Source organism: Rhinichthys klamathensis, unplaced genomic scaffold (genome assembly GCF_029890125.1).
Source record: "Rhinichthys klamathensis goyatoka isolate OS25496 unplaced genomic scaffold, OSU_Roscu_1.1 h1tg000172l_1, whole genome shotgun sequence".
In the NCBI taxonomy this organism is placed as follows: domain Eukaryota; kingdom Metazoa; phylum Chordata; class Actinopteri; order Cypriniformes; family Leuciscidae; genus Rhinichthys; species Rhinichthys klamathensis.
The window spans coordinates 179,686-207,592 of record NW_026606702.1 but is presented as its reverse complement, the minus strand read 5'-3'; the positions used below and the strand labels follow the sequence as shown (position 1 = coordinate 207,592).

The window sequence follows — 27,907 nt, the reverse complement described above, 5'->3', positions numbered from 1 at the left end:
AGTAAAAAAAAATTGCGATTATAAATAAAGAAAAAAATGTTTAGGAATTAAATTCATTCTGGGCTTCAAATGACCATCTTTGCTATGGATATAATCTGATCTTAAAAACGATTAGAAATAAAAAAATTCTGACACATTCAAAAAAGCTGTCTGTACATTGACGTTAATATATGTTATACTGTACAATAGCCAATAATATGTTTGTTATTACAGGTTATTATTATTACATATCTTAGAATAAGTGCTTGCTTGGTTCATAATGGTGAACCACTGATGGGACTCCAGCGCCCCCTACTGTTCTTGCGGATCAAACCACCTGCAGGGTTTTTAGAGTCTTGCAGCACCACCTAGAGGCAGCAGCGGTACTACAGCTCACCCTCCAGGTAATCTGCTCGTTCTTTCGGTCTTATTCCACAGATAAGTGTCTTAACTGCTCATATAACGTGAATACTGTCTGTATAGACATAGGTCAGACGTGAAGCGTTGCGTTCATACTGAGCCGTACTAGTGTGCTGCAGTGACACTTCCTTCTGGCTTATATTGTTCGTTTCCTTCTGGTTTATATGATTGTTTCTGATGGGTCGTACTGTTTCATTAGTGCCCTAAATCAGAGGTGATTGTGCTCATGTTATTATTAGTTTCACCTGCTGTTGTACTTTCGAACACTGCTAAACAGTTTGCACCAGATTGATCTGGTTTACAGTAATCAGTCACTGTGATTGTGTTGTAAGGATTTGTGGGATGTGAGTGTTGTGTGTTGCCTTGTGGAGTTTCTGTTGCATGTTATACACGTGTTGTTGAGTGTGGGTGGGGCAGGCTGGTGGAGTTGTATCCATGTGTGAAGGTGTTGTAAGGGTGCATGCTGGGATATCCCATCAAAGAATTAGGTGACATGGTAATGGTGTTGGGCGTCATGGTAACACTATTGGGCGTCAAGCTAACTGTGTTGGGTGTCATAGTGCCGCTATTCGGAGTCATGGCGACAGAACTGGGCGTCATGAGTGGAATGTCATCCGGCGAGCGGCGGAGTGTGAGGGCGTAATCCCGTGGAGATGACGCCGGGGTCAAACGTAGGGGGTCGCACAGTGAGCCCTCCTCCGGGTTACCCCCAGAGATGGAGGTGGGTGTGTAGCTGAGATCATTGGGCGGGGTCTGGCGCTGAGGTGCGGACTGAGGGGGCGTGTCCTGCCGACTGCGTTTGTCCTTGCGGTAGTAGAGCGCAGCAAAGGCCAGGACGTTGAGGAAGAGGAGCGACGCTCCCACAGCGATCGTGACACTCAGCTCCGTGGAGTAATCGCGCGGATTGGCAATGACCAGCGGTCCGCTGCGTGCTGTGGACTGAGGGGGCTGTTTACCAGGGGTACGAGCCTTATTGCCTGGCCGCGGCGTAGCACTGTGAGAGCTGTGTGTGGTCAGAAGAGGTGGAACCCGCGTGGTGGTGGACGTGTAGTGGAACATGTCATGCAGGTTGTACAGGTGAGGTACCAGGTGCTTCCAGAAGGCCACTTTAGTAGCTCGATAATGATCCCGAACACGAGGCTTCAGCCCAATATGCAGATACAGCTGGTCGTGAGGACCGTACTTGGCCCATGTCACTTCTTCAAAGCGGTTTGCCTTCGTGTGGATGAACTTCGTGTCCTGAGGAACTGGCTTGTTCGGATCCCTAAACAAACAGATACAGAAAAAACAGTTAATTAATTACATCTGAACTATATAAAAGTGTTAGTTTTTTTATTTGTTTTAGTACATTTTAAAATTAATTTATATTTTATCATGCCATATTCAGTTTAGTTCATTTTGCATAATTGCATTTAAAATTATTCAGCAAAATTAACATTTTAATTTCAGAAAATTTATATCAAACTGTAACAGCAAACTTAGAACAAATGGTTCATTAAATAGAGCAAAAGTGACAGACATTTATAATTTTACAAAAATATTAAAGGGGTCATATAATGGTACATGCACTTTTACAAGTTGATTGTACTGAAATGTGTTGGCAGTGCCTGTACACAACCATCATATAATGATAAAAAAAAAATTGTTTTAATGTCCTTATATGTTTTTCCCTGCCTCAAATCGAGCCGTTCGACCGTGTGACGTCACACGGTCGGACGCCCCTCCCACGATTGTTGATTGACAGCAGCGTTTCAACACATCCTCGCCCTGAGCGAGCTGTCATCATAGTCCTCATTGTTAATACGCTGGAGCAGAATGGCGTCTAAGCGATTGTGGTGTTCTGTTCTTGGGTGTAATTCCAGTAGCACCTCATTGCAGTACACGAGATCCAGGGGGCGGAGTTGGATCCAGATCTAAGGGGTGGAGATGGGTAGGATTAGGGGTGGGGATAGGGATCAGGGGGTGGAGATGGGTAGGATTAGGGGTGGGGATAGGGATCAAGGGGTGGAGATGGGTAGGATTAGGGTAGCGTTAGGGATCAGGGGGTGGAGAGGGGTAGGATTAGGGTAGCGTTAGGGATCAGGGGGTAGAGATGGGTAGGATTATGGGTGGGGTTAGGGATCAGGGGGTGGAGATGGGTAGGATTAGGGGTGGGGATAGGGATCAGGGGGTGGAGATGGGTAGGATTAGGGGTGGGGATAGGGATCAGGGGGTGGAGATGGGTAGGATTAGGGTAGCGTTAGGGATCAGGGGGTGGAGATGGGTAGGATTATGGGTGGGGTTAGGGATCAGGGGGCGGAGATGGGTAGGTTTAGGTCAGGGGTAGGCAAGTTCGGTCCTAGAGAGTCGCTGTCCTGCAAAGTTTGGCTCCAACACTGAAAAAACCCTCTCCTGCCTATAGCCTTAGTAATCCTGAAGACATTGATTAGCTTGTTCAGGTGTGTTTGATTAGGGTTGGAACTAAATTCTGCAGGACAGCGGCTCTCTAGGACCGAACTTTCCTACCCCTGGTTTAGGTATATGTAAGGTATATGTAAGGTGGGAGGAGTTGGATCCAGATCCAACTCCTCCCCCTGGATTTCGTGTTCTGCAGTGAGGACCATCTCTGTAATAACGAACACAGCAGTCATTTTAATGTTCCTAAATCCGAACCGCTGAAGACACAGTGGCTGAGTTTTGTTTTCAAAGGGAATATTCCCCACGATCAACGTCAATGCTTTCATGTTTGCGCGAATCATTTCTCACCCGACTGCTTTAAACGAGGATCAGTATAAAGCTGGTTTTGCTAAGAAGCTGCTCCTGAAAAAAGAATCGGTAGCAACTATTTATGTTCCCTCTGGACCTCCAGAAGAAGTTAGTGTAAAGTTGTATTAACCTTTATATTAATCTTTGCAAATCGCGAAAAAAAGTTTTCCATGACCATTAGTTGTAACGTCAATCTGTCAATGAACTAACGTATACATCAGTAAACACATAGCGTTTGTATCTCACTTCTCTACCCTGCCAGTGCATACAAAATAGATCAAAGTGACATTACGTTAACCAATCATTCAGAAACGTCCTGTTCGAGCCTTAATTGTCTAACTTCTTTGCGGCGTCATCTTGTTCCGGGTCTGACTCCGGTTCAAATTGATACGATTGCACACAGATGTGTCCTCAGACTCCCGCTGCCATTTTTTCTCCAAAATATACCCTCAACTGTTGTCAAGGCAACACTCCACATGCGTTGTGTCAAAACGCCTGCAGAACAGAGGGGCGGAGTCAGCGAAGCTCATTATCATTAAAGTCATATGCACTGAAACTGAGAATTTTTAATAAAAGTATATTACAAAGTTTTCATTTAGACCCTAAACATTCATATTAACTTGTACAAAAATGGCATTATATGACCCCTTTAAGCAGCACTACTGTTTTTAACATTGATAATAATAAGAAATATTTCTTGAGCTGCAAATTAGCATATTAGAATGATTTTTGAAGGATCATGTGACACGACTGAAGTGATGATGTTGAAAATTCAGCTTTGCCTTCACAGGAATAAATTATTTTAAAATATATTAAAATATAAAGTTATTTAAAACTGTAATAATATTTCACAATATTACTGTTTTCACTGGTGAGGCATAAGAGACTCAAAATATCTTACTGACCCCAAACTTTTGAACAGTATTTAGTGAATAAATATGTAGGCTATTATTTGAAACACATGTCAAACATATACAAGATTTATCAAACAAACAAATTGTGAATAACGACATATGAAACTATCCCTGTTGTGAGCTGATGTATGTGTACAGTATGTATCTACAGGTGCATTGTTTTAAAGGTGACCTATAATTCAAAATTGAATTTACCTTGGTATAGTGAAATAACAAGAGTTCAGTGCATGGACATGACATAGAGTGAATCTCAAACTGGACTGTTTTCGCGTTCTCATTTAATTCACGTTTATGAAAAACACCCCTGAAAAACGGTCGGTTCTCCACACAATACCGACTGTGACGCAATAGTCGGGATCATTAATATGTACGCCTCCAAATATTTGCATAATGCCAGCCCTCAATGCCAGGCGGAACTGCGCAGCCGAAGCATGGCAGTTGCTCAGTGTGGATGTACACATGAACACAAAAGTATTGTTTATTTTCTCTGGAAATTTTCAAACATTTCACCGACGACTGTTTCCTCAACTTGGGCCAATACAGAGCTGGCCTCGGATCGAGCTACCAAGCAACACTTTCTGATGTGTAATTGTTCAAGTTCTGACAGGTAATCTTTCTCTCAAAATCGTTCAATACTGTTTATGCATCAGTAAGTCAAGCCAGTGACTAAAATATCAGCTTCACATCGTTTCTTTTAGTAGGATGAAAATAATCGTATTTAAATTGTGAACAAATTATATACAGAAAGCGATCAAAGAACAATCTTTCCACACAGCGCGAGTTTATCTGGACACTTGCCAAACTCGTTATGAAATCAATGACGCACGTTACTGCACAACGAAGCTCTTACTGTATTTACATCATCGTGTTTGCATTGGTGAAAGCAGAGAGAGTGCAGAAACTGCTTTGCAATGATTAGATCTTCATTCTCGCGATCAACACGTCATCTGCTCAATGCTCATCACGGCAACATTTTATGTGATGGGAATAGATCTAAATACTTTAAAAACATCTCACGATTCGTTAATCTCGATAGCTGTTATAGTAAAAACGTATAATAGCAGTAGTAAAAGTATTCGGGAGAGAGTTTCACATGTAATGCATTGCTATTTCATATGCAAGCATGTCAGCCAATCACAGCAGTGGCCGCGGTTACACTGAATCCCACAGCCAATCACAGCAGTGGCCGCGGTTACACTGAATCCCACAGCAGACACGCCCCTTCAAACAGAGTGTTCAAATCAGAGGCTAAAAGCAGGCTAGGAAAAATGCCATTTATTTCTAAATTATGATTATTTTTTATCTAAAAAACATACTAACATTATAAGGGTAACCCAGGAAACATTATAAAATAATAATAAAAAACATTCTAGGGCACCTTTAATGCCACTTTCTTTCCACCAGAAGGCACTGTTTCATTGATTTAAAATGCTGATCCCCTGTATTACATTGTAATTTAGCTATGCTCCCTGTGACCTACTTCAAGGTCACAGTGACTGTTTACCAGTTTACCAGTCACACTTGTTTTACCATTCCCTGGTGGCTGGGAAAGATGGAAGATGGGAGCTAGTTGTATTGTGACAACGTGCTATGGTGTAAATACTATTATATAATGCCTTTTTACTGCATTTTTTCACGCACTGGACTGTGAACAATTTTTTTTTTTTTTTTTTTTATGATTGCATAATTGATTACAGAGTGGCATGTATAAATAATGTTTGCAAAAAAAATAGAATTCTTTGAGTCCATATATTTTACTGTTGTATTGTCAATGATAATATTTCACTTTGTGTTGCTTAATTGTGCATATTTCTTTGATTGGTTGCTTGTGCTATTTTAAAGAGTGTTCTGTTTTACCCAGTCTTTGCAAAGTTGGTCCAGTAGGTCATAACGACGGCACTCAGCATGATATCATTTCGGGAGAAGTTGCAGGGAAAGAGTTCAGTGGGACCAATAAGCGGAATGCCGAACACATAGGGGAGCTCATCACCGTGTGCCGAATCCGCCCATGGAGGCTTCATAGGGCTCTGGCAGTGATGGTAGAATGCATAGAAGAAGGTCGGGGAACCGTAACGTGCATGCAGGTCGGCCGTCACCACAGCTGGCTCCACCCACTGGTGATCCGTAAACATGGCCACGAGGGTTTTGCGGCGGGTCTCGGGATTGTCTCGATCGGCCCAGTCAGTGTACATAAACTTTATGGTCTCTCTGAGAGTGTCCTTCCCTTCTGGATAACCGTAGAGACCGTCCACAAAATCAGATACTGTGAAGTCAAAATCCGAGCCAGAAACTCCGCCCTCTTCTGGTTCCACCACACCCTCTACGAAGCGGAAGCCCTCGCCCTGGTTAACGCCCAACATGATGTCATAGTTAAGGAACTCCCCCTGCTCCATGAGCACTTCAGGGTCATCTGGGATGAGGTCACCATCAATGACGGGGCCAAACGCCACATGGAAGCGCGCTGGCTGAATTTCCTGCTCCACCAGTTCCTTGTAGCTACGCTTCTGCATGCAGAGGACCAGGTCCTGCATAAAACACACAACCATTATATCTGCCTCCTCACCTACACAGCTGCTAAAAATTGCTAGTCATTAAAATGTAGACACTAAAATAAAGTAAAAAATAAATGATTACACTGGCAACCAATCAAATTTCACAACTGCATTGTCACCTCCTCCTTAATTACTCAACAATCAACAATCAAATTAAAACAATCATCTTACTTGTGTGTCAAGGACATTACAGCCGACACGCTCTGCGAGGAGACGTGTGTATTTCACAGGCTGATAGTTTACTGACCAACTGGACAGTGCTGAGCCGCTCTGGATGATTGCTCTGTGGAACAAACCTGGAGAGAGAACAGGGAATGTCAGAAGAAAATAAAACCGTAAATGCCATGCCAATATTCCAGATCAGTAATTTATATTAGTATGCTCAAAGGGCAGAGTTGCAGTATCTTTCATCTGTCTTGAAAGACGGGTCCATCCACATCCTGGGCTTACTCTGTGTATGTGACCCTCACATCCTTCAACCACATTACTATATTTTTCTTATCCACTCTCAATTATTAAATGAGATGCTTTTATACAGTATCAGTACATGCTGGACAGGTTATTTCTTCTTACATGTGCCAAAATAATTAGTTTGGTCCATTGCTAGAAATTAACTCTTTTTTTTAAGGGGCAATTGATCTTCAGGGTCATTTTTGCTTTTATGGTGCTATTTTCTCCTGGCAATATACAGTTTCCGTCATATGTTCCATTTGAATTAATTCTGTCTGTTTGATGGTTTGACGCTTCATATTCAACTGCACTCACAGTTTTGTAATCAGTTTGATAATATAATATTAGTTGGCTAACTCCCATCTGGTTGGGGGTGGGCTTTTTTTTATCATTTAATATTTCACATTCAACTATCTCCTCTGAGACAGAGATTACAGATATCGGACAGCTAACATGTCTATAGAGACACTAATCCCAAACTTGATAGGCCTATAATACAATATCATTACAGTCAAATATCATCAGATGTTCTCTGCAAAGCACGGGCCATGAGTCATCACTATTCTTCAGCAAAACACTTTTAACCCCTGATTCCTCCAGCAGGACTTGCTGTGATGAGCTCGTACCATTACTTTATGGTCACACTGTACGAAAGTAGTGTAAACAAGTTTCACCAACCTTGATCAGGTGACTAAAACATTTCTGTTCTAATCAATTCTACCACATCATTTCAACCAAGACAAGTCTTCCATAATTAGCACATGCATTTCTGACTCATGCAAATGACTCTACAAGGAAACAGTGAGGAAAAACTACTTCAACAGCTACATCCTACTGGGATGCTCTACTGGGTGTAAAACATGCCAATCACCCACCAGATGGGAGCTGAATTTTCCTGAATTTCGGGGATTGAAGCTCAAGTCAGCTATTATCAGAATCAGAAAGAGCTATATTGCCAAGTGTGCTTGCACACACAAGAATAAACCCTGGTATTGAAGCTTCCAGTGTACACTTATAACGTATCAAGCTGAATAAATTAATTTAGCAAATGACTATAATACATGAAAAAAATTAGGTGTGATAACATGCTGTTCTTAAAAATAAATAATTGTAATATATTTTATATTATTATAAATAATTTATTAATCATATATTATTTTTTTTAATAGTTTTTAAAGCCTTTATTGTGTCACAGTAAAATCACAGCTAATTTAAATATTATGTGGAAATATTTACCAGTTTTAAGTAAGACAGTATATATTTTTCTACTCACTATTAGAATAATTTCATGTGTATTAACCTTAAACTGTGTTGAAAAAAACCCCCATAATAATACCTAATCTTTGGTATCCTAGTTTAAAAACCCCTGCTTTAGATGGTACTGCAACTTATGTTAGCATAGTACGGGAGTATCAAAAAATATCACATAAATTAGACTTGTTTGATAGAGTGGATGAATGAATAAGTGTCACATAATGCTCACATCAGATAATAAACCAAAAAATGAAATAAATAAATAAAAATCGTTTTTTCCCTGAAATTTCCTCTATCGCTGTCATGTAGAAAATATTATTTTACTCAATCCAACGTTCAGGCATACAAAATGAAACGGAATCTACATGCAGATTTATCCTTTATCCTTGTCTGCAGAAGAGACTTTCTAGTGAACAGTAAAATTGATTTTTGATTGATGTTTGAAGTCATACTGCATATTTCACTCGGTCTGGAACAGTCAGAATAATTTAAAGAGAGCTTAAGTCTTAATGATTTAGTATCAGTGTATTTCAGAGAAGCAACAAAACTAGAAACCACAGTTAAATGTAAGGAGGGTAGAGACAACTTAAGTCCAATCATTTTGAACATCTCCATAAATGATATAGCAACAGTAGCGGTGCAGTCTGCCACCCCTGACCTCACTCTATACACACTGAAAAATAATGTCTGCTCAACGGGGATGACCTGTTCTGCAGTCCCCGCAAAAAAGGATGCTCTCTTCTGGAGCAATAACTGCAAAAATTGGTAGTGACAGTCAATTTAGACAAAAGCAGAGATGTGGTTTTCCGTAAGAAAGCAGGATTTCTGGGAAACAGAGACCAGTTGGTGGAGGTGTCATAAAATACACAACCACCTAGAAGTGCAGCTGGGTTTTGGCTGTAAATGCATTCGGTGAGAAAAGAGCTATAAAATGATACAGTATGTACAAAATCACGGTTTGCTAAACTATATGGATCAGCAAATGCATGCGTAAACTATCATTTGGATATGAAATAGGGGGATCAGCGTCAAATTTTCAAAAACTGACATAAAGAGGGGGGGAGAATACAAAACGGTGAGAGAAAGAGATGAAAAGGTAGAGGAGTTATCAGTACTGTACACGATGATGTAGGATCAATATCCCTGCAGGCGTGTGCGATTGACTCTGATCTCTGTAAAACACTCTTTGCACACACGCCTTGCAGTGACAGACACACCTACACACACTTGAGGCCCACAACAGAGGGATAAGGCTGATGAGGCAGGAGACAAGTTACCATGGTTACAGCAGAGATTACCGTGGTAACGGAAACTCGGATGTGACAGTGGTCATGGTTGCAGAGGCAGCTGTCTCAGCAGTTACGGACTACAAAAATACACTATGTAATAGGTAATACACACCTTTAACTGATTACCATGAGGCCTTACAGAGGGTATAATTAAATAAGCATAATTATAGAAAACGACTTTATTACCAGGAATTCAATGAGGAGATTTTAAAAGGACATATTTGTGTCCATTATCTCTGTGTTCCAAACAATTCATTGATATTTAAATGTATGTATTATTATTATTATAATTTAATAATATTTTGATATTGTTTTTATCAAAGCGTACTCACTGTCAGGTCCCTCTGTTTCAACGCATGTTCATGAATGATGTTGATCTGAATATATAAACATTTGGAACAGTAGCGAGGAGAATTTCATTGCATCTGTGACATTATATGTTTATATGGTCACACTTTAGTTTAAGGTCCAATTCTCACAAATAACTAACTATTAACTACGAATTTTGCCTTAATAAACTCCTAATTACTGCGTATTAAAAGTTATAAGGTTAAGGTTGTTAAGTTTAGGTATTGGGTAGGTTTAAGGGATGTAGAATATGGTCATGCAGAATAAGGAATTAATATTCCTTATGATTTATAAGTACTAATAAACAGCCAATATCGTAGTTATATGCATGCTAATAAGCAACTAGTTAATAGTGAGAATTGGACCCTAAACTAAAGTGTTACCATTTATATGTTGAATTAAACATTAATATTATTTGAGGTGCCTGATCTCTGACCTTCAGAATGGTGTGAAAGAGTGAGCAAACTGACACAGGATGCTCCGATTCCTGAGCCAAACACGGTCACGCGGCCTGGATCACCCCCGAAATATCCAATATTCTTATTGATCCAGCGGAGAGCCTGAATCTGATCCAAGAGACCATAATTCCCTTTAGCGGCCTGGTCACCCGTGCTTAAAAACCCTGGTAGAGAAATAAAGAGAGAGAGGACAGAAAGATTTGAAAAACAATATTTTTTGACTACTCATCAATGATCCTGAGAGTGAAATCTTTTTGTTTTATTTATGTGTTTTTTGGCGGCTGAAAATAGGACGAATTTACTGAAGCTTAGAGAAACAGAAACAGATGTCTCACTGAGATTAAAGGTATTATGTTTTGTAATCATGCATAAAAAAAATCCTTAAACCCCGAATATTGCCCCACAACCTTGAAAAAAAGCTGCAGGTCTCCACCAAGGAGGTCTATACCAAAGGCCTGCTACCGACTGTGCGATTTCAGCAATCCTATAAGATCATTACAAATCACACTGTACGACATGGATCTAATAAACTTGGGTACGACATTTATGTAGACTGTACGATGATGACACCTATTGAGTCATAGGCAATGAAGCAAGTTAGTGTGGAAGAATAAAATGTCATGAGCTATTGGTAAACAAATAGAGCAAGAATAATTGCACTTTGGCAATTGTGGTTTTTATGTGAGCTAAAAAAAAGGAGGAAGCAAAAGAGGATAATATGGACACGATCATGGCTAGGGAAAAGAAGCCAACTTGCCAATTTTGCAAATGGAGCTTGAGGTAAGTGGTTTTAAGTTTGTCGCATTGATCAATACGTCATTTCATGTTGCATTTTTGGGGCTACTCAGTAGACGTAGGTCTTAGCAAACACACTCACTGTGAGATGATCATGTTAAATTTCGGACACTATCATAAAATTATCGCAGGCTATCTTTGGTCGCAAGACCGTGACAACAGCCGTCTTTGAACCTCTCTCCCTGTACGACGTAGGGCCATCGTTTAGGAGCCATGACCACATAAATCGCTACGATTGGTCATCTTTTGTCTGGGACAACCCGTACAATGTGTACCAGACATAAAGAAAGCCATTCATTAGATTCTCATTCATTCATTGGCAGTTGTTCAGCTTTACTGTAGCTATACTTTGCTTTACAAAAAATAAATAAAAAATTAAGGTTGTGTAGTTATGACATCTACTAGCAGGGGCTAACTGGGTCATGCTAAGCAGCCAAAACTAGAGCAAGCCACTGGGATTGGCTGTGTTCTTTAGGAGCTGTATACAGTCTTACCAGTAATATTTAGGAAATCTTTGTCAAAGATCTACAAAAGAGCTTTGATAAGTTTATCTAACTGTTGTACTGTAACTGTTGTATAGTCAGGATTTGGGTACAGGATCTCTGCCTTTTAAAGACACAGTCTTTGAGATAGTGATTGAGTACTCTTTTGAGTACATTTCTTTCATTCAGAGGTTTTATTGCAACCGACAGGTTATCAGTGATGATAAATGTGAGGTAATGATGATGCCTGTTTGCTTTCAGAGATGACTGCTGTTTTATAGGGTTCAGCCGTGCTGTCTTATCAGAGCATTTTTCAGAGCTTCTTCATTCCTCTCTTCTCTTTCTTTCATTGTAGGTCATTTTCTGTCTGATAACATCTGAGTAGGAAATGTGCGTTGTTTTGATGTTTTTCTCGCTGAGATTTAACAGAATCAGAACTCTTTAGAAAAGAAGCACACTAACAGCACTCTCTCTGAATGAGGCTGTAATGGACAGATCTGCTCCCCGAAGCATTTATAAAACATTATTGAGGTCTTCTAAAGACTTGGATGCTTTTATAATGGCTGACATGTTTAATTTGGAATGACTGTATTTTATCTTGTACATGTTGATCTTGCCTCAAAACATGAACATGTTTTTGTTAATTGTAACGGTCACCAGCTGGAGTGCCCTTGAGAGCCACCAGAGGGCTCCCTCACAAACTACATTTCCCATAACTCACTGCCCGGACTCATCATCACTGATTGCATTCACCTGTGTCTCATTACCCTGTTAGTCTCAGCCTATTTCAACCTTGTTCACTCAGGCCATGTCCACACTAATACGTTTTCATTTGAAAACGTATATTTTTCTCTCCGGTTTGGCCTTCCGTCCACACTGAGACAGCGTTTTAAGTCAATGAAAACGTAGCTTTTGGAAAACGCTCTCCAAAGCGGATAAATTTGAAAACGCCTTTTTCGCGTTGTAGTGTGGACTGTGAAGCCGGAGGTAGTCTATTTGAAAACGATGACGTAAGTCTAGTCATGTGATCCAAATGTACTCACATTTGCTGTCCTGCAGCAATACAGGAGAGCAGTTGCGTTTTAGACCAAACATATGGTGACTGAGTGCGACCTGGACGCATCAGTGATGGTGAGATATTTTTCTAAATAAAATGATCCTGTTAGAAGAATTGCGCGATAACTTTATTATTTATTTTTCCATCTGTATCATCTCGGTGAGCTTTTGTGAGGTTTCACGCATGCGCAGTAAGGTGAATTTAGAAGTTTCTTATCCACACTGAAACGTCGAAAAACGCCTGAAAACGCTAGTGTGGACGGAGAGCGTTTTTAAACGAAATCGCCGTTTTCAAATGTATCCGGATTAATGTGGACGTAGCCTCATTCACTCACTGCAAAGTTTTGTATGTTGTTGCACTGCATTTCAGAGCGTTTTATGTCTCTTGGTTTTTGGATTTCTTGCCTGTTCCTTGGATTACTCTTTTACCTCTGACCCCTGCATGGTTTGTTTGTTTGTTTGGACTGCCTACCTGTGTTTTGACCTAATGCCTGTATATTGGATTACGTGTCTGGATTGCCCCTTAATGAAAGCTAAAGCTGGTAGTGATGGCAAAATGAAGCTTCCTAAACCACTGAGACCTCACAGCCCATTGCTTCACACAAAGGTTCATTATTCGAAGCTTCATTCAGCATTGCTCACTAGTGACACCTAGCTACTGTACAAAGAAGTAACAGACAAATGAATTAATTCTGAACCAATGACCTGAGCAGACTTATGATGTCGTGTCGTATCCCCCTCCCCCCCTGTTTTATTTATTTATTTATTTATTTTCTTCTCATTGTTAATGTCTGTAACCTTTCATTTGCAATAATAAAAAAACCTGAGCAGACATTTGTCCATTGCCTGGGTATAAAATAAAATATATATCTTTCTCTGTCTGAATTTACTTGTGCTGAGACAACTGTCACACACAGTTCATTAATTATTCATAAATTGTTTGGATAGTGACAGTATGACACTGTGTTGAGTGCAGTGCTTGGAGGGAGTTTAATAAAGTAAACTGCACAGAATAGTCTGGGGTGGGAAAAGTTAAGAATTGTTTCTGGTGTGTTTTGTGCAGTGAACTGTTACTAGTTTGAGTGCAGTGTTGTGCTTATGGGACTGGGGATATAGAGGAGCAAACTGCAACACTGCAGTTTGGGGTGGGAGAAGGAAGGATTACAATAGATTTTTATTGAGAAACAAAAAATGTTTCAAGTGTGTTGGGGTTTAGACGATTCCTCTTTTTGGACAAAACCTCTCCAGCCTTGGAAAAGATTCTTTCACAAGGAACAGAGTATGCAGGGGAACATAAAAATGCCAGTGCCAGTTGGTATAAATGAGGATACTGATGCTTCTGTTGAGCCCAGACAGGGGAGGATCTCCTCTTTCTTGCTGGCTCCATTACCAGGAAAAAGGAAGAGTCGCAAAAAGCAAACAAATCCAAAAGGGCATCCAAAACAAAAAGCAGTCCAGATCCAAAAATCCAAAGCAATCCAAATAATATTATCTAATTAATATAACAAGACTATAATATGCGTACTATAATTATTAATAACAATATACTATAAGTATTCTAACCTGATATAATGTAATAATATACAGCCCTAACACATATATGACACAATAACAACAATGCCAATGAGATTTCTCTAACTCTCTGACACTACTACAACTGCTTCTACGACTCCTGCAACACCCAGAAGGTGGCGCGAGTTTCGAACCCCCTTTATCCGGAAGCAACACTCAGACTGAACCGATGACGTTTTCACACAAACCGCCCATTTTTTCTCGACACAAGCTCCGACGCCTCGGTTCAAATGTCACATCACTAGCAATTGGATCTCAACCTTCGTGTCTCAGAGCAGTTCGTGACAGAAAACTTCGTCACACCGAGATCCAGCAGCCATGCCAACCATGTGTCCAGACGTCCAAATCATGCGTCTCCATCAGGAGAATCGGTCCATCGAAGACTATGTTGCAGATTTTATTGAACTGGCACATCTCACGCTAATGAACACAGAGTGCTGCCACAAGGGCCATCGTTCCAGGGTCCAGTCCTGCCGAGCCTGCGCTCCACGTCAGTCCTGCCGAGCCTGCTCTTCACGTCAGTACTGCCGAGCCTGCTCTTCACGTCAGTACTGCCGAGCCTGCGCTCCACGTCAGTCCTGCCGAGCCTGCTCTTCACGTCGGTCCTGCCGAGCCTGCACTTCACGTCAGTCCTGCCGAGCCTGCTCTTCACTTCAGTACTGCCGAGCCTGCGCTCCACGTCAGTCCTGCCAAGCCTGCTCTTCACGTCAGTCCTGCCGAGCCTGCGCTCCACGTCAGTCCTGCCGAGCCTGCTCTTCACGTCGGTCCTGCCGAGCCTGCACTTCACGTCAGTACTGCCGAGCCTGCTCTTCCAACACATTCTCATCCCAAGGCGTCATCTAACTGACACTTTTGACCATGCGTCAACGTCAACATGCCGACGCACATGGTACCCTTTAAGCGTCAATATGAGACGCTCATCCTCGGGCGTCATCTAACTGACGCTTTTGACCATGCGTCTAAATCCGACACACATGGCACCCTTTAGCGTCAGTTAGATGACGGTTCCGTTATGGGTAGGTTTAGGTCTGGGGTAGGGTTAGGGTTAGACCACTAGGAGGCGCGTCTCATATTGACGCTTAAGGGGTGCCATGTGCGTCGGCATGTTGACGGATGGTCAAAAGCGTCAGTTAGATGACGCCTTGGGATGAGAACGAGCTGGCTCTTCACGTCAGTACTGCCGAGCCTGCTCTTCACGTCAGTCCTGCCGAGTCTGCTCTTCACGTCAGTCCTGCCGAGTCTGCTCTTCACGTCGGTCCTGCCGAGCCTGCACTTCACGTCAGTCCTGCCGAGTCTGCACTTCATGTCAGTCCTGCCGAGTCTGCACTTCACGTCAGTCCTGCCGAGCCTGCACTTCACGTCAGTCCTGCCGAGTCTGCACTTCATGTCAGTCCTGCCGAGTCTGCACTTCATGTCAGTCCTGCCGAGTCTGCTTTTCACGTCAGTCCTGCCGAGCCTGCACTTCACGTCAGTCCTGCTGAGTCTGCACTTCACGTCAGTCCTGCCAAGCCTACGCATCACGTCATGGCCACCGAACCAGAGACTGTTCACGTCGTGCCTGCTGCACAAGAGACTGTTCCCGTCACGTCGGCCGATCCAGAGACTGTGCACGTCACGTCTGCTAATCCAGAGACTGTTCACGTCATGTCTGCCGATCCAGAGACTGTTCACGTCACGTCTGCCAATCCAGAGACTGTTCATGTCACGTCTGCCGATCCACAGACTGTTCACATCACGTCTGCCGATCCAGAGACTGTTCACATCACGTCTGCCGAGCCAGAGACTGTTCACGTCACGTCTGCCGAGCCAGAGACTGTTCACGCCATGCACGCCGAGCCAGAGACTATTCACGTCATGCACGCCGAGCCAGAGACTGTTCACGTCACGTCTGCCGATCCAGAGACTATTCACGTCACGTCTGCCGATCCAGAGACTATTCACGTCACGTCTGCCGATCCAGAGACTGTTCACGTCACGTCTGCCGATCCAGAGACTATTCATGTCACGTCTGCCAATCCAGAGACTGTTCACGTCACGTTTGCCGAGCCAGAGACTATTCACGTTAAGCACGCCGAGCCAGAGACTATTCACGTCACGCACGCCGAGCCAGAGACTGTTCACGTCATGCACGCCGAGCCAGAAACTGTTCACGTCATGAACGCCGAGCCAGAGACTGTTCACGTCACGCACGCCGAGCCAGTGTCTCCGGACAAGATGGCCGCCGCCGAGCCAGTGTCTATGGACAAGATGGCCGCCGCCTAGCCAGTGTCTCCAGAAAAGATGGCTGCCGCCACATTGTCTGTGCCTGTTCCTGAGCCGGTGTCTGTTCCTCCTGAGCCGGTGTTCGTTCCTGAGCCGGTGTATGTTCCTGAGCCGGTGCCTGCTCCAGCCTATGACCCCGTAGCTGCCCCCAGAAATTTATTTTGTTGGGGGGGGGGGGGGGGGCAGTAGGTCCCGCGAGAGGACCATGGAGGCCGCGCGTCATAGTCTCCTGAACTGCTGGCTCCACCGTGGCTTCTCCACCGTGGCCGCCCGAAGGGTCTACTCCACCGTGGTCGCCCGAGGGGTCTTCTCCACGTGGCCGCCCGAAGGGTCTTCTCCGCCGTGGCCGCCCGAGGGGTCTTCTCCGCCCCGGTTGCCTGCACAGCCTGCTTCGCCCTGGTCGACTGCTCTGTCTGATCCGCCCTGGTCACCTGCACAGCCTGCTTCGCCCTGGTCGACTGCTCTGTCTGATCCGCCCTGGTCACCTGCACAGCCTGCTCCAGGCCCTCTTCCGCTTGACGGGCCTGGCCCTCCATCCCACCCCCAAGTCCTTCTCCACTCCACCTCCCTCCTAGAGAATTATAGGAGCGTCTGGAAGCCGCTCCTTTGAGGGGGGGCTATGTAACGGTCACCAGCTGGAGTGCCCTTTGAGAGCCACCAGAGGGCACTCCACACAGACTATTATCACTCCCTCACAAACTACATTTCCCATAACTCACTGCCCGGACTCATCATCACTGATTGCATTCACCTGTGTCTTATTACCCTGTTAGTCTCAGCCTATTTCAACCTTGTTCACTCATTCACTCACTGCGAAGTTTTGTATGTTGTTGCACTGCATTTCCGAGCGTTTTCCCTGGTTTTATGTCTCTTGGTTTTTAGATTTCTTGCCTGTTCCTTGGATTAATCTTTTGCCTCTGACCCCTGCCTGTTTTGTTTGTTTGTTTGTTTGTTTGTTTGGACTGCCTACCTGTGTTTTGACCTATTGCCTGTATATTGGATTACGTGTCTGGATTGCCCCTTAATTAAAGCTGCAATTGGATTTCAACCTTCGTGTCTCAGAGCAGTTTGTGACATTAATATTCATAAATCACGTATTAAGCCATAATAAACAGATTTTTACCCAATTTCAAAGCTTAAAATCCTTTTCCCATGTGGTACATACCTAATATTCCCACCCTGTAGTTGAGGGTTATGACGATGACATTGCCGTAGCTGGCCAGCACACTACCATCCATAATGTTCCCCGTGCCCTCCATGTACGAGCCACCATGTATAAACAACATCACAGGACGGGGGTCATCTCGAGAATCCCTCAGACCTGAATACACACACACACACACACACACACACACACACACATAGAAGTGCACAAAAAAACATGAGGCTCTCTGTGTTCTGAAGTGTTTTTCACAGCTGCTTAAAATTTCCACAGAGATGTTCTGCACCACTGACAGACTTCAGGTTTAAATAATCTATTTAACTTATCAACATTCAGAGCACAAGTGACTAAAAATAACAATGTAAGCCAAGATCTGCCTCAGAGGCTTCCTTTAAATTACTAAATTTCTTTGAGTTTCATTTATTATAATGATTATAGTCATTTTATGGTGAAGTGTTGACTTCAAATGCAGTGTTCACAAATAACGGTACGCAAGTGAATAATGTCTATTCATTAGATGCATTTGTAAATGATCAGTTTGAATTACTGTTCAAACGTTATAACGGGAAAGTGGCAAAATGTAGTAATACAGACTATGGATTTGAATTAGAAACAGTGTAAAATAATTGCACACCGAAAATATGATATCTATAACCACCCAAAGCCACAGCAAAACACGGGCCAAACACACTGGACCACCTTATAAAATCATCCTGAAAATGATGCAACATTGGGTAAATATCATCCAGATTATTCTCTCCTGCATTAACCACGATGGGATAAAAAATGAATAGGAAAAAACATAAAAAATGGATTCAACTGAAAGAATGATGAAAACGGGACATACCATCATCCTCTGAACGCTCTGTGTCAGCTGACATGTCGCCTGTTCTCTTTGTACCTAGTGAGAGAGAGAAAGAGAAAGAGAGAGATAGAGATGATAAATTAGAAGAGCAGATAGAAACTAGACCGCAGAGAAACATGTGGGTGTGTTTGTGTGTGTTGTGGGTTCTGTGTAAGTGTGTAAGTGGGGAATGTATAAAAGCTCAGTGGACTCCTCTCTAAATTACTGTGTGAAACCAACAGGGGTTCACTTTCCCGAACCCTGCAATAATAAAGCTTTCAAAAATTTTACCAGGAGAAATCTGCTATTTCCTCCAAATGAGGCCAAAACAGTGCTCTAAATGTTCTCACCAGTGGACACAGATACTGCTTCAGTTCAACTTAAAGACTGCAAGGAAAGCACAGAGTGGATTCTGGCCATAGGCACTGAACTGGATATCAGAGAAGCTTCTGATGTAGCTTAGAAAGGCTGAGATGATCTGTGGAGGATTGTAGTGCTTTTAAGCTAACATAACAGGTCTAAAGTGGAATATTTTATTTTTAGTTTTGACATCCAATATTACAATAAAAATTCTGTCTCAGTTTTCTGTTTTCAAATTCTGTTTCAAAGCTTCCCCAACACTGCAACACACATAATGCTTACAAGGCTTCAAGCTACTCTTTATCTACAGTAGTTAAACTACAGTCAAGCTATACCGATCAAACATTTTGAAAGGATATGAATACATTTATTTAGTAAGGATGCATTCAATTGATGTAAAGTGACAGTAAAGACATTACATTTTAATAAAAGATATATACACTCACCTAAAGGATTATTAGGAACACCATACTAATACTGTGTTTGACCCCCTTTCGCCTTCAGAACTGCTTTAATTCTACATGGCATTGATTCAACAAGGTGCTGAAAGCATTCTTTAGAAATGTTGTCCCATATTAATAGGATAGCATCTTGCAGTTGATGGAGATTTGTGGGATGCACATCCAGGGCACAAAGCTCCCGTTCCACCACATCCCAAAGATAGTAGGGAGGTTAAGCCCAAAAAATAGGCCTTTGACTTCAAGTCATGATGCAAAGGTCTCCTTTGGTATGGAAGTACCTTAGGGTCATACAAATAATAAATTTATCCTAAGACACAAGTGAGATCACACTTTGTATCAGAAATAAACACGTTTTTTCAAAAATGGCCGCCAATGCGCCGAAAATGCTCTATTGGGTTGAGATCTGGTGACTGTGGGGGCCATTTTAGTACAGTGAACTCATTGTCGTGTTCAAGAAACCAATTTGAAATGATTCAAGCTTTGTGACTTGGTGCATTATCCTGCTGGAAGTAGCCATCAGAGGATGGGTACATGGTGGCCATAAAGGGATGGACATGGTCAGAAACAATGCTCAGGTAGGCCGTGGCATTTAAACGATGCCCAATTGGCACTAAGGGGTCTAAAGTGTGCCAAGAAAACATCCCCCACACCATTACACCACCACCACCAGCCTGCAAAGTGGTAACAAGGCATGATGGATCCATGTTCTCATTCTGTTTACGCCAAATTCTGACTCTACCATCTGAATGTCTCAACAGAAATCGAGACTCATCAGACCAGGCAACATTTTTCCAGTCTTCAACTGTCCAATTTTGGTGAGCTCTTGCAAATTGTATAGCTTTTTCCTATTTGTAGTGGAGATGAGTGGTACCCGGTGGGGTCTTCTGCTGATGTAGCCCATCCGCCTTAAGGTTGTGCGTGTTGTGGCTTCACAAATGCTTTGCTGCATACCTCGGTTGTAACGAGTGGTTATTTCAGTCAAAGTTGCTCTTCTATCAGCTTGAATCAGTCGGCCCATTCTCCTCTGACCTCTAGCATCAACAAGGCATTTTCGCCCACAGGACTGCCGCATACTGGATGTTTTTCCCTTTTCACACCATTCTTTGTAAACCCTAGAAATGGTTGTGCGTGAAAATCCCAGTAACTGAGCAGATTGTGAAATACTCAGACCGGCCCATCTGGCACCAACAACCATGCCACGCTCAAAATTGCTTAAATCACCTTTCTTTCCCATTCTGATATTCAGTTTGGAGTTCAGGAGATTGTCTTGACCAGGACCACACCCCTAAATGCATTGAAGCAACTGCCATGTGATTGGTTGATTAGATAATTGCATTAATGAGAAATTGAACAGGTGTTCCTAATAATCCTTTAGGTGAGTGTATATATATATATATATATATATACATATTTCAATTAAATGCTGCTCTGTATCAAAAATTCTGAACACACACACAAAACACCCCTAAGGGCAAGTAAAATCTACAGCAAGTAGATGAGGAAGAAACTAGGAACCAAGAACCAAAACCAGTAATGTTCTGTATATAAAATAAGGAATGTGTGTGTGCATTTTGCTTTTGTAGGTACTCACCACTTTTTGTGGGTACGTATATATTCAGGTACAGACAGTCCTCACTCTGCTCCTGCAGGTACGTAGCGACCGTGTCAAGGTTGTAGGTGGCCCAGACGGGCATCATGATGTCGGGCACTGCATTGCGAATGTTCTGTGGGCAGACAGGAGGAAAGCGGGTGGCGTTCCGTACACCGGACCAGGCCGATGGAGCATCGGGCGGCATGAAGCGCTTCTCTCCTACAGGTGGGGAAGCGTACGGCACACCCAGATACTGATCCACAGGGCCCAGACCTTCCGTTGCCACAGCAACCCGCATCCCCCTTAGTCTGCCAAGTGCTGTGTTTACTGTGGGCTGGTAGGTCAGTGCTGTTACCATGGAGACTGACCACATCAACCACACAAGTAGCCAACACAGAGCAAAGTTCAGAGGTCGGCAGAGCAGGTGGGGAAGCGGCAGGTAAGTTGCTGACTGTGTGTGCCACATGGTCCCTCTTAACAGCACACACACGTTCACACTGAAAAATCTGTCTGTAGCTTAATGACACTCTCCGCTTTGACACAATCACACTCTAGCACTCAAAAACTAATGCCACACACTCAGGAAGATCCAGTGGGAATCTCCGCAGCCAGGTGTGTGCCACCAAATGCTCCATATTGGTTGTTGATTTCATCAGGTGAAGCTGTTCATTTTTCCAGCACGCAAATCCTTTCAGCACAAACCTGAAATACATACAAACAGAATGTAAGAGCCAGAACCTCTCATCACACCGCTGAGAATATGAACCATATTAATAATCCCTCAGAAAATACAGTTTGTCACATCTTACAGTGGCCTCAAAAAGGGACACTTAATGTCAAACTTAAAATGCATGAATGTCATAGCATTAGATAGATAAATATCAAACCACATGGCATTTATTTTAAAGAAAGAACACTTTTCAAGCGTAAAAATGAGTTAAAAAGAACTTTGGAATGCAAAAACAATAGTTCTGTCTGTCATGACAGCTCTAGGAGTGTCTGGCATGGTAATGAATGTGACAATGTTAATGTGTTTGGTGCTGGCGGAATAGATCTGGTACGCTGCTGCTGCAGAGCAAGTACAAGCCAATTCATACACGACATGCTGCTGTGAGCAAGTAAAACATGCTGCTTCTGTAAACTGCTACAGCAGACGCTGACCAAGTATTTGAAGGTTGAGCAGCAAGCACATTGGCTACTGATACTGCAGGAACCAATCAGCTGTGGCCTATAGATGCAACGTGTTTGCAAGCGGATTGAGTTAAAGACTTCATCATGCGCCATCTTGAGTTTCATGACAGAACTTTGTAGAATACAGTAAGTATACACTGACGTTCAATAGTTTGGAGTCAAAACGTTTTTTGTTTGTTTAATTCAGCTACGTAGGATCCATTACATTGACATTTATAATGTTACAAAAGATTTGTATTTCAAATAAATTCTGTTCTTTTGAAGAATCCTGAAAAACATGATCAGTTTCCGAAAAAATATTAAGATAATAAATAATAATTAATAATATTAATAATAAGAAGAAATGTTTCTTGAGCACCAAATCAGCATATTATAATGATTTCTGAAGGATCATGTGACACTGAAGACTGTAATGAAATGCTGCTGAAGATTTAGCTCATGCCATTATAGGAATAAATTACACTTTAAACATATTAAATAGAAACGTTATTTTAAATTGAAATCATACTTTAAAATATTACAGTTTTTTTTTAAAACAAATTTAAAATTGTATAAAAATAACAAACTTCTTTCAAAAATATTTGAAAAAATCTTATCGACCTCAAACCTTTAAATGATAGTGCATATGAATGTTGTACAAAGGGTGTACTTTAGAGAGAGAAAGCAAGCAGAAACACTCAATTGCAGATGCACACACAATCTCTGGTTCATATAACATTTACACATGCACTAAGGGGCAATTATAAACTGTTTAACCCTGGACCCTTGCGCAGCTCCAGCGCTGTCTGTTCAGTCTCACGAGGGATCAGACATGGACAGCAGGTGGATCTCTTATGTTCTGAGGGGAGGAGCTAAAGTCTCAAAGTGCAGGGCTTGGCTTGTGTTCAGAATGCACGTTGTTCGAGTGGATCGATATCCAACGCTTCAGCCACAAACACGCAGCAGCTGCTTTATCTGAAATCAATGTGTGTGCATGACGCTGTGGGATGGCAGCATGTAGAGCCTATGGGCTGAAACCCACAGCATTCATTAACCTGCACTGCGGTGATGAGGACTAACCACAAAACAAGAGTTCACATCTACATCCTCCCTTTCAAAAACCTGGCCAAAGATCAGACCTGACAGTCTACGACTGTGATTCTGGCTGGGTCAAACTGACGCACCAAAGAACCATTGTTTCGTTAAGACGGCTCAATTTCTAGGATCTTCACTGACAAGAGAATCAATATGTAACAACAATGCTAAACAAAACAAAAAATTAACATAACTGACCAAGAAAATTAAAATGAATATCCTGCCATGTGTGGTTGAGTGTCACGTTCACTCTGACAAAAAAATAAATAATCAAATGCCGTCTATATTGAGGAAAATTGGCTATTTTCTGGCCGAAGACATGTTGCATTGGACAGTGGTGTGTTATATCATGTATGAAGATACATGGAGCGTTTTATGTGCATTTTTTCATGGGCCACTAATTTAGAAGTTGGATGAGGGAAACATGAACATAAGTTAACTAGTCTAAGAAAAAGAGGTTTATAAAGGGGATGGCAGACAGCAGCGTGAGTAAAATAATAGACGCCTCAGCCAAGTTTTAGTCCAAAGTCTGGAAAACCCGCACTTAACATTTTCACAGGCATTTTGTTTTCATAGTTAGATAGTGATGTATCATTATAGGTTTGCCGCAGAATTGCTGTCTCGTGATTTTATCGGTATTGTGAGGCATGTATCGTATCGTGAGGTACCCTGTGATTCCCACCCCTGGCAAAATGGGCTTTCAGTAAAACTTGGCTGTCGTCGAATACCGCCTTGCTTAAGTAGGAAATACTTCTTAGCAAACTTTTAGTTATAATGGTGTTGACTTGTATTGTTCCCTGGTGCAAGTATTCAAAGAGTAAACGTTTAGCGGGAGTGAGTTACTTTCAGTTTGCAGTAAAAGGATCCAGTGCGTTGTAGGCCGTGGCTAAAGGCTAGATGACTACGAATACAGTGTTTAAGGCCAAACGGAGGGGGGAAACAAAGAAACTGCCATTTTCATTTTAGCCCTGGAGCTGTCAAAAGTCACCAAGACATTTGCTGACACATAAACATGAATTTCTCGGTCCAGGTAGCACAGAGAACGACTAAACTTTGTCAATTTATATACTGACATTGTAACAATACAAAGTGGGTTGAAAAACAGCAAAGTTACACTTTAAGCAGTTACATTTTTAAAGACAAAAAAAAAAAAGTGACATCAGGCTCAATAATCCCCATTTCCTAACTCACTGCCCCAGAAGCACTGTTTACAGATCATGCAAATACCAAATCTGTAAGCTTTCCTAAGGATCTGACAGAAATGCACACTTTCTGGGTTAAAAAAGGACTGATTTGCAACCATTTACAGCCTGAGATGTAAACAAAAGTAAATTATCAAATAATTCTGTACCAGAGTTTTGATCTCATAGACATTACAGAAATAAAAGTGAATATCAAGATATTCCAAATTTATATAAAACCCCCTACGATTTCTATTTCAGGAACATTATATGAGCAAAACACTATGCAATGCAAAATAATTAACAACTTCCAGTACAGAACCTAAAATACTTGATTTCTACATGCCTGGCACGTGAAACGACTTTCGTTCACAGTGGTGTAAAACACTGGTGTGTTGAGCAGGTGCTTATATCATGACCTATTTTATATAATTGCCTTTCCAGTAAATTCAACTTTAGAACTGCACACAACACAAAATTAAAAAATCCCATACACAGAAACAAACTGATCTCAACTTAACCAAAAGCAACTGTAATGCAGACTCATCACTAGCATTATTATGCCTTAAAATAGCAACCTACAGGATCAAATAATTACAATTATTCAGTGTGCAATTAACTGGGTCATTCCCATTATGCAGCACCTCTTGAACTCTGAAAAGTATTTCGATTAAAGGTACACCAGACCTTCAGAAATATACGCTGGTCAAGTTCAGGCATCAAAACCATCAATTATAACTTGATGAATTACACAATGGCAAGATAATTTCCCATCATGCCTGACTGAACAGTGAAATTAACTTAATGAAATTAGTTAATTTCACTCAAATATTACAGATCAAATATTACTAAGTTTGTTGTACTTAATAGAAAAAAAGTCATGTGAACTCAGTAATTGATTATATTAAGCTGAACTTAACTATATTATATTAAACTGAAGAACTGATTTTTAAATCCCATTATTGCATCAGACTGTAAAAGGAGAATACATGTTGGAATTAAGTGTTGTTTTGTGTGTTGTAGCAGAAGATTAATATAGGGAGAGATGTGTTAGTGTATAATGTTTAATGTAAGTGTAGATATGCTTGTTTCAAAACCACTTGCTAGCTAGCAGTTAACATGATGTTTAGTCAATCAAACTGAGCGATTTAGCTTAGTCAATATTTAAATTATAATGAACTTGTTTGTGTAATACAAACCTTATAGATACAAGCCTAAACTAATATTTCCATCTTTTAAAATGTTGCATTTAATAAGCCATCCAGGCCTTAAGTGTACCCACGGGCTCTTTTGTGGATCTTTTACTGTTGTTCACTCATGTCGCTGTCCATGGTGCTGATTAGATTAGCTACCTGTAGAATATCAGTAGGCTATAATAAACAAACGTAGCCTACTCGCGTTTCTGTAAATATATTTTTTAGCTCTGGGTTCATCCACCCTTGTAATGTGGGTCAGTTAATCTGAATCGTGGGGGCCCATCGAGAGAATACTGGGAGTCCGTTTATTCCAGTGCCCATTTTCCAATAGCGAGCGGACAGGGGAGGACAGCGCGCGCCTGAATCAGGTCAGCTGTAGGGTAAAAGTGTTTCAAAATTGAGGTCCTTGATATTTAACCCACATAACTGTGCGAGAAATGAAATGATAAAGTCTGCTTTCATTGAACTGACGAATTCAGCTCTGTTTACATGAAACTGGTGCTATTGCCTATTCAGGTTTAATGATAGGGTATACCTGTTTCTTTTCTGCATTCATTAGGAATAGGGAATGGGGAGTATGTGTGTGTTCCCCGGACTCACGGCGGGGACGGTGAAAGAGACTACCATACGAGAGATGAATACCAATAGTCTTGTCCCTCCTCCTCCTCCCCCTCCTCCCCCTCCTCCTCCTCCGTAGCTCCGACTGAACGGTGCAGTGGCGGGATGGCGCGCGGATAATAAACTATGCGGGGGCATTCATTATGAAAACTCTAGCGAGATTCAGTATTCACTGCACATCTGATAAGTAGCTCGTGAAACGAGCTGTACGTGGTGTAACGACCCTTCCCTCGAATCGGCTAATGCCAGTGTTTTGTAACGTAAACATACAACATAACGCCTAAACAAACGTAGCCTACTCGCGTTTCTGTAAATATATTTTTTAGCTCTGGGTTCATCCACCCTTGTATCACGCACACAAGTGCGCGCGCTGGCAAAGCTTTAAGCAAACCAAGTCAGCAGATGGTAAAATCACTAGGACAACTTGGACTCGGTACCGGTCTCGCTTCCTGGATTCATCCACACGGACGGTCGCGACACTGGTTTCTGACTGGCACTCCCGCGTGCGCTGCAGTTACCTTTCCAACAGGTGACGAACTGCGCTTTAATTCACACGCGCGCAGCGTCACGCACTGCCCGTGATTAATATACCAGCGGGTATTGAGCATGCACGCGGAGAACAACTCGACCCCCGTGTGTCCCTCGCGCAGACAGGCCTGTAGAACAGCTAAATAACGGTGCAGGCAGGCAGATGTGTTTTCAAACAGATGCGAATAAGTTTAATGTAGTCTGACAACGAGTAGGCTAGAACTACAAAGCCGACTGTTTACGATGAAAGACCCCACAGCCCAGATGCTGCAAACTACGGCTTTGAGGTTATTCAAATGATAATCCTCTCTACCTCTATCAATTCGTCTCTCTCTATCAATTCGTCTCTCTCTCTCTCTCTCTCTCTCTCTCTCTCTCTCTCTCTCTCTCTCTCTCTCTCTCTCTCTCTCTCTCTCTCCTGCTTGCAAGCTTTCATGCTGCAGATGAGAATGAAAATGCCGTTAAAATCTTATCAAATCAATTGAAATAAAGAAAATGAAAAAAATTACTTTACAAAACCCACATCCTTTTATCGTAGCCATTTCCCAAACACAAGCAATGCGGCGCATTCATTAGACCATCGTTCATTGTTCAATCAAAACGCGTTCCACATACACTCATACAATCCAATTCACGCCTTTTTCATCTACCCATATTTTTTTTATTCACCAGCATCGGAAAATTGCTCGTATTACTCGAGATCGTTCGTTCTCACCGCTGGCTGATATTGAGAATCGACGGCGTGCATCAGATCAGCCATAAATAAGAAAATTTTGGGCTCACCTGCCGAATCGCTCAGCCGGTATCGCATCCGAGCGTGCACTGTAATATTCTCATATCTCATCGTTCCCACCATCCAACATGCCCCTTTTTTCCTCGTCGAGCCGTATGAACGGCGCTCAGCTCTTCTTGCGTTTTTCTTATTTTCAATTAACGTCAATCTCCCCGGGTCTATTTTAAGCGCGCGCGCTGTGCGCGGTCGCGGACGCAAGGTCAGGAGCGCCCACTGCCACGCGCGTTGCCAAGCAACCGAAGGGACACGAGCAATCTTACAAACCGGCAGCGAAACAAAATAAATAAATAAATAAGTAAGTAAGTAAATAAGGCGGATGTAGGCAGCAAAAG

At 42.2% G+C, this 27,907-nt stretch overlaps 1 protein-coding gene across 1 annotated transcript; it reads right to left on the bottom strand.

Moving 5' to 3' along the window:
* Positions 1-126: 126 nt before the first annotated feature.
* Positions 127-27,805, bottom strand: nlgn3b (neuroligin 3b). Its single transcript, XM_056260016.1, has 8 exons — positions 27,566-27,805; positions 20,995-21,696; positions 18,586-18,639; positions 17,742-17,897; positions 10,388-10,573; positions 6,782-6,906; positions 5,916-6,583; positions 127-1,663 (listed from the first exon to the last, which is right to left on the bottom strand). Exons 2-8 carry the CDS (start codon positions 21,458-21,460, stop codon positions 784-786), a joined length of 2,535 nt encoding a protein of 844 aa, XP_056115991.1. The 5' UTR covers positions 21,461-21,696; positions 27,566-27,805; the 3' UTR covers positions 127-783.
* Between the last annotated feature and the right edge of the window lie 102 nt (positions 27,806-27,907).

Excerpts from the sequence above, each read along its gene's own strand:
- nlgn3b (XM_056260016.1), bottom strand. The coding sequence starts at position 21,460 with ATGTGGCACACACAGTCAGCAACTTACCTGCCGCTTCCCCACCTGCTC. Across the intron at positions 17,898-18,585 it reads AGAGCGTTCAGAGGATGATG|GTCTGAGGGATTCTCGAGAT; the intron begins GTATGTCCCGTT and ends GTGTGTATTCAG. Across the intron at positions 6,584-6,781 it reads GTAATGTCCTTGACACACAA|GACCTGGTCCTCTGCATGCA; the intron begins GTAAGATGATTG and ends TGTTTTATGCAG.